Source organism: Chlamydotis macqueenii, chromosome 20 (genome assembly GCF_036417535.1).
Source record: "Chlamydotis macqueenii isolate bChlMac1 chromosome 20, bChlMac1.mat, whole genome shotgun sequence".
Lineage (NCBI taxonomy): Eukaryota > Metazoa > Chordata > Aves > Otidiformes > Otididae > Chlamydotis > Chlamydotis macqueenii.
This window is the reverse complement of record NC_141575.1, coordinates 10,180,228-10,194,053: the sequence shown is the minus strand read 5'-3', so window position 1 is coordinate 10,194,053 and position 13,826 is coordinate 10,180,228. Positions and strand designations below refer to the sequence as shown.

Genomic DNA, 13,826 nt, shown 5'->3' with positions numbered 1-13,826 from the left:
TACTCTGCTTTTTTTTTTTTTTTTTTTTTTTTTTTTTTTTTGTGGTAGCTGGCCACTTTGCTGAATGCTCAGCAGCCGGTTATCAGGAGCCAAGAAAAAGGCGCAGATGAATTGCAGAAGCACCTTATGGGTGCTCTGATGTTCCCTGAGCATCTCTGTGCACCGGCACCGGACTCTTGCTGTGTCTGGTGGCCTAATCCCTAGGGAACAGCCTGAGCCTGGCAGCCTCCTTCCAGCTCTGGAATTCCCCTTTTCAGCCAGGTTTGCAAATCCCTTCTGCTGCTGTAGCCCTTGGAGAAGGGTCAGAGCATGGGCAAGGTTGGTTCTACGTGGGCAGCGCCTTCAGCACTTGTGGTTACCAGAGTGGTGACATCTTCTACGTTCGGCACCGGGTGGTTGGGGCTTGCAGACCTCACTGGTGGGCTGGTTGTTCAGCCAGTTCCATCTTGGTGAAACACCCTGGGGCCAAACCTAGCACAAACTAACGGCAATTCCTTAATCACCTTAAGTGATGCAGTCGATGGGAGCCAATGGAGAGGGCTTTTGCTCTGGACTAACTGCATGGTTGGCATATGTTAGAGGAGCCCTGTATCAAATCAAGAATATTTTTGTGAAGCTTCATAGGAAGTGCTGCAGTAATTCATCAACACGATTTTGCCGTGCTCTCGGTGGGGCAGTGTGCCTTGCAGGGCCTTCGCTTAACGAGTTTGCGTCATTGTGGCTCATGGACACTGACAGTATTCCTTCCTTTCCTGTGCCCTAAAACACCGAAGCCATTTCATTTTCTGTGCAGAGCACTTAAAATTTTAAGAATCATTTTGGTTTGGGGGCTGTATTTCTTACCAGAGTTACTGCAGCGTATCGGAGGAAATACTTGTACCCTGCTCTCTGGATATTCTCCTCAAATAAGATGCTCTGAACAAAAATTAATTTTGCACACACAGAGTAAACTGTATAACTAGAAACCGCTTCAGATATTAGGAGACATCAGTACTGGAGGGATTTCTGAATTTATTACAGGGAAAAGCTCTGGCAGGTAGTTTCTAGCATAACTGAGGGGTTTATTTCCCTCTCACTGCCTCCCTGAAAAATAGTGTGTGCTTTCTTCTAAGTACAGGGTGCTGCTTTTTTTTTATGGCCAGAGCCAGGCCTGCTCGCTATGGGTAAGTGGCCTCATAAGCAGGCAGGTATTGCAGATTTTCTTATATTCTGAGCGCTTCTGGGCAGCTCTGGAGGAGCGCATGGGCTGATGGTTTACAGCAGACACAATTTGCAATATGATCACAAGTATAAAGTTTAAAACAGCTTGAATATTTGCTGGTTTTACACAACACTTGTCCATGCTTGGGAAAGAGGAATTTGAATTTAATCTGAATTTTTCCCCTCTCTTCTCTCCTACAATTAGGATTCTAGCAACTGCTGGCACTGATTTTGACCTGCGGACCCTGCGAGCTGTCCGAGTGCTACGGCCTCTGAAGCTTGTGTCGGGAATCCCAAGTGAGTGTTGTGATAGCATAATAGCGAAATCTTCACGGCCAGAGGTGCTCTATGGCTTTTGGGGTGTTACATGCTTTTCTGAGCAATATTTTCTTCCCCTGCTTCTTCACGGTCTGTAGCTCCTGCCTTTGCTAGGTTCTGGTTTTCCATCATCCCGTTTTGTGTGCAGCCAGGTGATTTCAGCGCTGTGCTCCCAAATTTGCAGATGAGCAGCAGGGATTCATCCTAGGACTCCTTTGCCTTTAGGGTCCAATGAATTCTCTGGGATGTGAAGACCTGAGACCCAGATTTTGCAGCTTTCAGGCCCTCAGCTTGGATCTTCTGATGGTATTTACCAGTTGAGCATCCTGCACTGGGCATTTTACCCCTTTAATAAGGGGAAAGAGCAGACAGGACTTGGACTTGCCTCCTTAATGGGCAGCTTGATCTGCTTTACCTGCCAGCCTGAAGGGTCTGAATGCTCTGGTGAGGAGCTGCATCGTGCCTTGCTGATGTCCTGAAACCATCGAAGTCCCCACACTCTTTCCTGCTGCCTTTTTTTGGTCTCTGTTCACCAACTGCTCTGCGTGTGAGATTGCTCTCAGGAGTATGTTTCATTTCTGAATGTGGAACAGAGATTTTATTTTATTTCTCTTTCTCCTCCAGCAAGAGCCAGTGAAAGGGAACCACTGCTCTGTGGGATGCTCTGCTCCCCTCTGCATTAACCCCTTGGCAGCCAGGCAGCCCTTTCTCATCCGGGACGATGGGTTGGGGCGTCAGCTTTGCCACCTCCCTGGCTGCTTCAGGACTGAAATGTTCATGCTGTAGAAATCCAGTAAAGGGTGATGCTTTGCAAAAACAGCACCAAAATTTCCTGAAATCAGGATCCTTTCATGGGCAGAGCTTGAATCTGAATTCCCAGGTCCTTGGCTGGGCTTGGGCTTGTTAATGATTTATCAACAAGATCTCTAATAATGAGATGCTTCTGGCTGACTTTTCATGAGCTTCTTGCCTGTGCAAAGTAATACGATGTTGCGGTAGTGACAGCCTAAGGATGTCAGAGAAGTGAGGTGGCCACCAAGGGGTGTCCCTCTCCTGGTGTGGGTCACATGTTTCCCCCAGGAGGATGTGGTTTCCCACTCAGTGATGTGTCCTGGACCACCACAATATTTTCCCACAGAGCATTTTTTTGCTCTCGTGTTTTTAGTGATGCTGTGAAAGCTGCGTGGTGTGGGTTTTTTTTGGTGTAGTGTATGTACGACCTTGAGGTGTATTCATACACAAGCAAGGTATATGCTTTTCTTCTACACTCCCAGTATTTTTCCCATCCAACAGATCTTCATACTTTTTTTTTCTGCACATGCCTGTATTGACCTCAGTAGTGCTGTACAAGGTGGCATAACAATGACAATCCTTCAATCTCCTACCTTAGGGCAGGCCACCAAGGTGGCTTTCAGCTGCTGCTTACGGCTGAAGTTTTTTTGTTACGCAGGTCTGCGTGATGTTATCTGACACCTCCATCTCTCCAGCCTCTCTCGCCTTATCTCCCCTGGTTTTAATTGAAAAATGAGTTTTAGTGCCAGCGAAAAAACTATGGAAGTATAGATAGCCCTAGACACAGGGCTTTGTTTTTCCAGAAGCGTGGTGTGATAGGCACAGCAGCATCACAGCTTTTCCGTGCAGCTCAGCACTCTCTGCCCTCCCTGAGATGGGGTGCCGCTGCGGTCCCCAGCTCTGCTGCTCCATCCACTCTGCTGCAGGCTCTGCCTCAAGGACCTGGTCTGGCTACAGACTGAGTTTTGGGACTCCACTGGGTTCAGGAAAAGTCCTTTTAGTGTCGCTGAATCTGGAGAGAGATTTGAGTCTGTCATCTGAAGAAAAGGCATAAGAAAAAGTTAACTTTCCTGGTTGTCTGTGACATCTTGAGTGCATTACAGCTATAGCCTCTTTCTTATTGCGCCCTGGGAAAAGTGGCATTGCTTGCTGTTGCCAATCCTAAACTCTCCTTTAGACACCCCCTCTTTCCTACCTCTCCTCACCCCCACGCCCTTGTTTTCCTCCCCTCACTGATTACGTGTGTTTTCATTGTCCCCACAGGCTTACAAGTCGTCCTCAAGTCCATCATGAAGGCGATGGTGCCCCTGCTTCAGATCGGGCTGCTCCTCTTCTTCGCCATCGTGATGTTTGCCATCATCGGGCTGGAGTTTTACATGGGGAAATTTCATAAAACCTGCTTCTCTAACGAGACGGGTGAGCTTTGCGCTTCGCTGCCCTCCCAGCATATCATCATAATGCTTCTAGTCCCCTCCATCTCCTCGGGATGCTTTCTATCCTGCTCTTCTGTTGCTTCTCCTTGTCTACATTATGGCATTCTCTCCCTCTTTACTCACCTACATTGAGTTAACAAGCCTTTGTGCTCACCCTATGTGCACTGGGACAGATCCTCCTCTCACTTTTACACCACCATGGCATCCCCGATGCTAATGAGTTACTCTCAGTCTATGGAAGAGTGAGATAGAGGTGCTGAGGGCCTCCTCTCATGGGAGAAGTTTTTTTTTCGTAGTAGAAATGCACAGCCACATTCCTGTTGTTCCAGCTTGTTGAAGGGTTGGGTTTTTTTGTTGTTATTATTATTTTTTTTTTTGGCGTTGCTCTCCATTTACATTTTCATCGGTTTTAGCTCTATGAACAGCTGCTGAACGCTGAATTTCCTTGCAAGTTTTCTGGAGCAAGGTGCACAGGTATGAGAATATTAGTGTAAACTAGTAAGGTGGAAAGTCTGGGAGCAACCAAAAATTAAAACAAACAAAAAAGAAAAATAGATGGAAGGCAAGGAGCCCTTTGATATTGAAAGGATAAAAAAATGTCCTTCGAACAGGGCAAAGCAAGGAAGTTGGGCACCGCAGAGTAAATGATGTGTCTGCCTGTGAATGAGTGATAGAGCCCAGAGGATGGAGGTGGAGAGGAGTAATGCCCAGAGACCCTTGGCTGGGACCGGCTGCCGTGTCAAAGCCAGCTGCTTGTCCGTGGCTCAGAACTCATCCCAATTTAAAAAAAAAAAAAAAAAAAGCAATTTTTTTCCATGTAATTTTTTAATATGCCTTCATAGCAGTGCTAATATGTGTTGGTTATGTGGGCTATCCACAGATCAAAATACTGTTCTTGTCTCCAAAAGATAGCAATTTAAGGTGCAATTGACTGTCTTTAAAACACAGTCTTATATTTTCAGTGATTATCACTAATAGGTCTTAATATTGATTTATTTATATGCATTCAAATGATAATTAAACAACATCCCTGCCAAGTCTCTGGGCATCCTTCTCGGTGCTTTCTAACAACGGCGTGGAAGCAGTTTACTGTTCAGTTTACACAGAGCTTTGCAAAAGCAGGGTGAAATTGTGTTCTTGCTTGTGTTCCTGTGTAATCTTAGAAAAACATAACGTAAGTTGTAAAGGGCAGGCAGATGTTGTGACTTGTGAGTGAAATGCAACAATTCCTGGAAGAAAAGAATTTTTGGATTGGATTTATAGGAGAGGACAATCTTTTTGTGGGGGGTGTGTGTTCATGCCAAGCAGGAGAGGTCCTGGCCCACCGCGAGGTCTCTGGGGCTGCTGCAGAATTATGGAGGAATGGCAACGGCGGTGACAATGCAGGTGTAGAGGAAGCAGGCGCGTTCTTGGTGCGATGGTAGGGAGAAAGCAGTGATGAGAAGGTTTGCATTTCCTAGGAGCATTTTCAAGTCTTAAATTGCAACCAAGGTGGGTGGACGCAAAAAATTTTGCATCCTTTTTTTGCAGGTAGTGGCTGCAGGTTGGGCTCAGAAACTCTCTTGCTAATGGGCTGAATTTAGCCAGTGGACTAAAGAGAAGAGTAATTATTTTTTTTTCCCCCTGTTTCCATAAACTAGTTAACGTAAAAGGGAAAAATCCAAAGCTGTGTGAGTTCTCTGCAGAGAACTCTCTGACATCAGTGATGACTGAGATCTCTCTGCCAGGCCTGGGGACGGAGAACAGATTTTTGTCACATGTAACATCGTGTGTAAGCGACTCTTGCGTGCTGGGTGGCTCCCAGCCAGGAATTGGGAGGGCAGCCAGAAAATGTTGTGCGTTGCGTATCTCTGCATCCCAGCACCTGGCGTCTCGGTGGGAGGATGCGGTGTGGCCGGGCTCGCCTCCCCCCGAATCCGCTCGCCAGGAGGTGTGGGAAGGCGCCTGTGTTTACAGGCGCCGGCCCCAGCTTTTCTCAAGGGCTAGCGAACCGGTTGTGGGATGAATGATGGGGATCGAATCCATCTGCTCGGCGGGAAGTGGCACGATGGGGTTTCTGGAAAGGCAGAGCGCGGTGAGGTTTCCTGGCGCTGTGGTCCCTTGCGAGCGGAGTGCAGAGCATCCCACAAAACCATCAGCTGAGCCTTTTAAAACCTAAGTGCTCGTCATCTCCACAGAGGTGCATTAACAAGCCCAGGCTTTGATACCACGGGCTCTGAAGCCCGGCTTGAGTGTGGAAGTGAGAGCCTCATTAGAGAGACGCCTCTGCCAGAGGGTAGCAAATTGGAGGAGGAGGAGGAGTTGCTCATCCTTGTTTCTCTTCCAAATCCCCAAAGTGAGCAAACTCCTGGGATTTTTCCTGGAATCAGGAGCTGCACGAGAGGTACCAGCTGTTACTTTGTGAAGGGAATTGAGTCGAGGTGTCGACAGCAAATGTTGCTGTAGCCCTGCCAATCCGGTAGCCTGGGTAGGTCAGTAATAAACTGCAGCGAAGAGGGATGCTGGGGACCAAAATATGGCAAAAGGGCTATTCAAGGCCTTTGCTGCTCAGCCTGACAGACTGTTCTGAGCTAGTGGGAACATTTCTCTATTTTAATGAAAAATGGATAAAAATTAATGGCAGCACGTGTTCCAGTGGAGGCCTGACTTGTCTTCCTCTCCCTGTGTCCTCCCTGTTGTCCTGTTCTGCTGACTCAGGATTGTTTTTAAGCTGACCCAGCCCAAGTGCTCTGAAGCTGCTCCAGGAGAGGAGGACATCAGTTTTGCTTCCAGTGGGAGAAGGGACCAGTTCTGGTCTCTTTTTTTTTAAAAAAAAAAAAAGGAAAAAAACACCCAACTTTTTGTAGTAGATGTGCGTTCCATTTTCCGAGCATTACCTGGCAACAAAAGGCCAAACAGAGATAAAACTGGATTCTCTTTTAAGGCACACTCACAAAAGGCCTGTGAGAGCCAGATTTGGTATTTTCTTTTTGCAGGCTTGTCTCACTAAGCCCTTGTGAAAGCCTGTGGTGACCCATATGGGAGCTGGAGAGAGATGCCCTGCATTAAGGTGTTGAGTCAACAGGAAAACGCGTCACTCACATAAATATATATCCTGGAGCTACGGTGACAATCCTGTTTTCCTCCTGCGGGCTTTGCTCCATGGAATGATTATTCCTAATTATTGTTAGTGCTGATCTTGTTTCCCCCTGGTGAATTTGATTTTGTGCAGTTTGCTGCTCCATTACCATAACATGTCGCTTTTAAAACCCTTTAATATTCCCCAAATTGCATCTCTGTGTGAATAAAAAATTACTTAGTATATTTATTTACTTTGAAAACCCAGCACTTTAGTTTTCCAGACTGCTCCGTGTTGGTGCTCGCAACGTCTCTGGCGAGCTGCAATGCTTCAGACTTCACAGTTGCCCCTGGAAGATGCCGGCCACCCTTCTGGTCCTTAACTGTGTCAATCATCCTCCTTTGCCTTCTCTGGATCCAAAAGGAAACTCATCAGAGAAATTCCACCCCTGCTGCAGGCAAGCTGGCAGCTGGATGCTTTCCTTGCCACACGAACCGATGCTCTACAGCATCGCCCTTTGGGGCAGAAACATGAAGCTTAGAGAGGGGTTGGAGCTCTTGGTCCACCTCGCAGGCTGCTGTGGTGGTACTGCCTTGGACGAAGCCAGGGACTCCTCAGGCAGCTGTGGTCTAACTTCTGTATCTGGACAATTTTGGGGTTATCCACAAGCAGCTCTTGCTTAAGCCACTGATGAAGAACCTGCCATTTTGCTTTCATGTCATAGTGTCAGTTTAGCACTTGGCTCTGCTGGATGAGGCTGTATGGTTGGCTCGCAGCATTTGAAGTGTGCACCATTCCCAAGCCATTGCCTTTTACCAATTTTTTTTTTTTTTTTTTTTGTGGCGTTTCTCATATACGACATGGCTGAACAGTGGGGCAAACTATAAATTATGGGCACTTCGAGGATGGCTCTGCTCCACCCTGCCACTAAACCATCTCTTATAACATAGCAGCATATAAATTATTCAGCCTGGAGAAGAGGAGGCTCCGGGGAGACCTTATAGCAGCCTTCCAGTACTTAAAGGGGGCTGCAGGAAAGATGGGGAGAGACTCTTCAGCAGGGCCTGGTGTGACAGGACGAGAGGTGATGGTTTTAAAATAGAGGGAGGTAGATTTAGATTAGATATTAGGAAAAAATTCTTTTACGCTGAGGGTGGTGGAACGGTGGCTCAGGTTGCCCAGAGAGGTGGTGGATGCCCCATCCCTGGAAACATTCCAGGCCAGGTTGGCCGGGGCTCTGAGCAACCTGATCTGGTTGGAGATGTCCCTGCTTCTGGCAGGGGGGGTTGGGCTGGGTGGCCTTGAAAGAGTCCTTCCCACCCAAACCATGATTCTATGATTACACGGGTGTAATGTCTTTTACATGCCCATAGTGGCACAAGGAAGCCCAAAACTCAAATTACATTCATGCACTGGTGCAAGGAGGATGCAGCAGCGCCAGCTGCTTGTCTGGCTTCCATCAGTAACTTTTCTCCCTGTTGTTGTTCTCTGCAGGTGATGAGGTGGGAGATTTTCCTTGCGGAGAGGAGCCTCCTGCCAGACAGTGTGAGAGTGGGACGACCTGCAGGGAGTACTGGCAAGGGCCCAACTACGGCATCACCAACTTTGACAACATCCTCTTTGCTGTGCTCACCGTCTTCCAATGCATCACCATGGAGGGGTGGACAGACATCCTCTACAATGTGAGTCTGCTGATGGGGAATCCTGGGGTGCTGTAATGCATTGTGTTGGTTTGGAAAAGGTTGTTCTGGGAAAAAAGTGATAGAGTGTGTGTTTTTCCCCTATTGATTAGCACCTCACCCTGCTTTTTAGGAGCTTTGTTCCTATTTTGTTGAGGGTTGTTCTGCAGGTCCTCTAAGAGCCTTTGAACCACTGTCATGGCCTGTGGTGGTCTGAGGCTGCAGACTTGCTTACTGCAACATGATGTCTTGTGTCAGTGTGGTGTTGCCATGTGTAAGAACCGGTGTGTGTCACTCCGAGATGCTGGTGTGCTCTACTGTAGGATGGGTGGTGAGTGAGTGGGAGCATGTTCTCACAGTGTCCTGAAGAAAGTCAGTTACCAAATTGTACAGTATAGGGTGGCAAAACCAGTGAGTCATTAATAATTTGTACGTAGAGATTTCCTCTCTTGACTGGATCTGGCCTTCGTGATCAAACTTGTAACCTACATTGATGAACAGCATCAGCTGCATGTTAGCACCGAGAGCCAGTACTACTTTTGGCAACTCCAATACAATTTTACAAAGCCCTGTGAGTCGCCTTTGCAGCTGGCATGACTCCGGCTGTAGAGAAACACACTAGGCTGAATGTCCTCACTAGGGTCTTTGCTACCAGCCAGGACCGTGACTGTCACAGACACTCAAGGTCAAAACCTTGGTCAGTTTTACTATTTCCAGTTTTACCAAGAGGAGGACAACTTCACCCAATTAGCAACAAGTGAATGACTCTGCTGTCTTTCAGGCAGAGTAATGATCTCGTTTGTGTCTGTAATTTATACCTCCCTCTTTGGGAGCTCTAAGGGACCTGTGTATCTGATGCAAACCTGTTCTCCCCAGCTTTGTGATTTCTTCACAAGTTTCCACAGTGGGTGTCAAGTGCTATGGTTTGTGTCTGGAGGATGGTCCAGCTGTTTCATACTTACATTTTCTATGGTGGTGAAGGACTTTATCAAGTACCAGGGCAGGAAGGAGGGAGCGAGTGGTGATGATCAGTGATGTATGACTACATTGGCTGCTTCCTTCCATTGACTGGGGAAGGAAGGACAATCTGACAGCTGAGTCAGTTATCTGAGTTATGCCATGCTGTCCTAGCCGGAAGTGTCAATGTGGAAAAATAACTAAGGTAGGCATTAATAATGCCTCCAGACCATTTCACTGGCCAGTAGGACTACAAAATGTTCAGTCTACTTCATTATGGACTCTAGACTCATGCTGGGCTCTTTTGCAGACCTTCCTGTCACGGTTTCTGTAGCAAAAGGAAGGTGTTATTAATATCAACCACAGTAAATTGCAAGATACAATTCTGCTGTGTTTGAAGCCAATAGATCTGATTTATTACCCTTTCCATTCGTTGCTCAGTTCCTCCATTTCTTCCCAGTCTCTGCCCACTTACAACGATCTCTAGAAGGGCCCATTTCCCCCCTGCATGCCCTCCCCTAGCCCTGAAACTTCATCACACAACCAGTTTCTTCCATTCTCATTCAGCAATCCTGCTTCTTCCGTCTAGTGCCAACTGTTGTAAGAAAAGCCCATTAGCATCCTGGCTGGAATTGATTAATCAATACATGGTGTATTAGATAATCTGCTCCCAAACTGCATTTTGTACCACATGCGTGCAAAAAACAGAGCTTACTATTTGGGTATTGATTTGGGGGGTTGCTTTGAAGACTATTAGAGTATTCTTCTAGATACCCATTAATCTAATTGGAAACAGATGCCTGGATGAGATGCAGTTGAGTATTTGTTGTATGATGTCAAGCCTTTTCTGAGATCCCAGCTTAGGTTTCAACGCTTGGTGGGTTCATGTCTCTGACAGATGTGAGGGTGCCTGGATGGTCTGCTCGTCAGGTGGAGGGTGAGTGGGCTCGAACCGCAGTGCAGCGAAAACCCAGCGTGGTGGGTGTTTGTGGATGCAGTTGTCAGACTGTGCAGAGGTAACAGCAGCGCAAGCAGTCCATCCTTCTAGAACCAGTCAGTCCAGTAACTGTGCGTTGATGCTGCCTGAATCAACCGGGTCCCTACTGGACCCATACTGGCTTGATATGGGAAGAAGCTGGAGGATGTTACCTCTTGCATCCAGAACCTGAACAGTGGGGTAAGCGAGCACATGTGAGGGTCCTTCTCCTTTGTTTGTGGAGGATGAGAAGCAAACCAGCATATTTAGGCTCAGGCAACTGGTGAAAGTCAGAGGTTATTACTTGTTCAGGGAGTTTTGATTCACCACTTGGTTTTTCCATTGCTGGGGTGAATGGTTTTGGCCAGGAAAATTTTGCAATGGTGGAACTAGTGTCCATGCCAGCCTCTGGTCTCCTCAAGGAAACCGGCATTCCCTTGATGCAGGCTGCTCATCAGAGCTGAGCTATGAAGCTACTTTCAATGTGTTGCTTAATTAAGATTTGCAAAAGGCTGAGGGACCACAAAAGGCGAGACGTGATCTATATAAACTGTGATTATGCATTAGCAAAAAAAAAAAAAAAAAAAACACAAACGCTGGTGCTTGTTCTTCCACTATCTAACTAGAAAGCAGGGAAGGCTGCTGCTCCCCAGGCTTAGCAGAGCCCTTCCTTCACCCCTTCCTTTGTGTGCCCGCTGTCACGTGTTTGGTTTGGTTGGGGTAAGTTTGTGCCTTGCTCGTGCAAACCCTCTCCCTTCCTGCTGTTAAAGCCAACAGCCCCACGTGGCGTCCGTTTGTAGGGCTGAAATCCCTTTGATGCCGGGCAGTCTAGGACCAAGACCCATTATGGGGAAGTTGAGGTTATGGACCCCTTCCTTAATGGGCCATTCATTTCCTTCTGGAAAATGGGGATTGATTGCTTGCCCGGCATCGATAGAGCTTTGTTATTGCTCCACTTTTCCTGCTATAGCCTCTGCCGTGAGGTCCTCAGATGACTTAGGTTTTTTCTTTGCAGTGGTGATGGCTGGGATCAGTTGCAAGGTGAGATGTCCTGTGCCAGTTCAGCATTAATTTAAACAAGGGAGAGAACTGGCTCTGTCCCGAAAGCAGCTTTGGTTGATCTGTGGTGGCATCAGGCAAGCTGAAGGGTTTGGTGTAAGCTGATGTTCAGGAAAGCGGGAGGTTGGGGTTGAGTTAGATGGTTTGGCTTGGGTCTTTACAAAGCAAGAGCTTTGTTGTGAAGGGTTATTTTCTCATTTCCAAAGGACTGAAATGACTTTATACGTTATCCAGATGCAGCCTGCCTACAGATTTAGAGAGAAACAGCATCAAAGGCTGGGCTTTGCAGTAAGCGATCTACCTTGCAAATAGTCACTCCTTCTCCTGTGATAAATCGAGGAATTAGGCCGGCAGGGACAATGCAAGTTCACAAATCTCAGCCCAATTTTTCCTTGCTGCTCCACTGTTTATACTTTCACAGTGTTTCATTTTAATTAGGGCCAATGAAAACTTTCTAGCAAAGCTTTATCTGGAAGGCGATTTATGCTTGGAGCAAAAAGGCTGAATCATCAATCGGGTGACGTGCTTTAAAGAATAATCTGGGGAAAACTCCCTCCTGAATCAGCAGCACTGTAGTATCAGAGCCATTGCTCCAAACAAGCACTTCTGGGAGCTGTGCCCTGTTTCTACTCAAAAAGGTCCAAGGAGCAACAGGTGATTTATGAAAGTTGCTGTGTCCTGAGGACAGGGAAGCACCCTTTCTCCAGTAAATGGAGTGCACTTACTTCCAGCTGGTTCAAGGCTTCAACGTGATCTGGGAATGCATTAAAATAGAGTAACTAAACTGTTTTCCTCAATGTGGGAGGGCTCAATGTCGCAGTCCAGGGTTGTGAACAATCAATCCAGACAGATCAGAGATCCCTGAAGTATGGGCAGAGCATCTTTTGGACTGCGAAATTAGGGAAAAACCTACCTAGAGCACCAGCTTACTGTGGGCAGCAGTGCTGCTCAAATACAGCATGCCCTAGAGCCGCAAACCAAATTTCTTTTTCTGCAGCTGGAACTAGTTTGGTCCCGGACTGGTCCAGCAACAGGAGTTGTGCCTCTCAGCTGATGCAGCTCTTCTGGGTTGGCGTTTGGCGGTGCTGACCGCGCTCTGCTCTGGGCTCTGTTACTCGGGGTAGGCGCGTTCTGCAGTAAGCAGGGCTCACCTGGAGCATCACGCCGGGGCTGGGGGATGAGAGACAGCGAGGGCTGCTGCATCCACTGGGCTTGTGCCCAAGGGAGCCGTTACTGGGGTAAGTGGTAGCTGGTCATAGATAATCTCTCAGGAGCATTATGTAAATGTATTCATTAGTTCCCATAATGTATTTTAATATGCCAAGTATTACCATGCTGCACTTGTTATCATGCTTTAAGCATAGATGTCTGACAATAACCAGTGGCTGTTGGCGAGTGAGGATGTTTAGCACTGCTGAGGGAGGAGAGCATTTCTAGTGATGGCCTCCAAGTTCTCGGGAAACTAAGGTGCTGAGTCTGGGTAGAGAAAGCTGAGGCTGAGTACTGGGGGGACAAATACAGAAGTGGGAGGAAATAATGCAGATGCTCAGCAAGAGAAACTCTGGTGCCCTGGGGTCTGAGTCCTGATTTTCCTCCAGATCTAGCTTTCACATGAAACAATGGTATTTTAGATCATCTTGTTTATATGCTTAGTGTTTGTGAATGACTGATTCATCTATTGAGTATTGTGAATATAGCTGTTTGGAGATGTAAAACTTTCTAAACAGGCAATGCTGTAACTCCTGTTTTCCTCTTCTACAGCAGCAATTCTCAGTTTTTCCCATGCCAGAGCCTTCTTATCCATCATGGAACTCTCCTGCCTTCAATCCTGATTCTCATGGGAAGCTCATCTTGTTTTCCAAAGTGAGAAAAGCCTGAAAAGTCTTGCTCCTGCCCATGAATTCCCAAATGAAAACAATTTTTTTTACTATGCTAAGTAAAAGCATTCATGACAGAGCCTGTAAGCAGAGACAAGAGACACTGGTAGCCTTCAATGAGATAGCTAGGGTAGACCTAGCACTGTAGCTGTGGGTAGCTTGGAGCCCAAAGCTTTCCACTGGGTACTCGGTGGATTAGGAAGGTTTTGGAGCTCCTTGCTGTGGTCGTTACACAGCCAGCACTGTTTGAGCTAGGTGGTCTGTACCCCTCCGTGAGGTGTAGTCATGCTGTCGCAGCGGAGGTGCACGACGAGATTCCAAGGAGTTGATTCCAAGGAGTGTGGTTTGTGGTCCTAGTTCTGCAGAAAATCATGGGTAAAACCTGATTCACCTGAAGTTGGCAGAAGTTTTGATGTTGACTTTCAAAGAGCTGGGTTTTCACCTTTTATCTTTTCTCTTCAGGAGTTCAAAGCTACA

The 13,826-nt window shown here is 47.1% G+C and overlaps 1 protein-coding gene across 1 annotated transcript in view; it reads left to right on the top strand.

The window, feature by feature from the left end:
- Positions 1-13,826, top strand: part of LOC104482992 (voltage-dependent N-type calcium channel subunit alpha-1B) — a 286,868-nt gene that overhangs the window by 101,027 nt on the left and 172,015 nt on the right. The window contains exons 4-6 of the mRNA XM_086763488.1: positions 1,406-1,497; positions 3,574-3,726; positions 8,296-8,483. Of these exons, the coding sequence (XP_086619614.1) occupies positions 1,406-1,497; positions 3,574-3,726; positions 8,296-8,483 (433 nt within the window). The remainder of the gene's footprint in view (positions 1-1,405; positions 1,498-3,573; positions 3,727-8,295; positions 8,484-13,826) is intronic.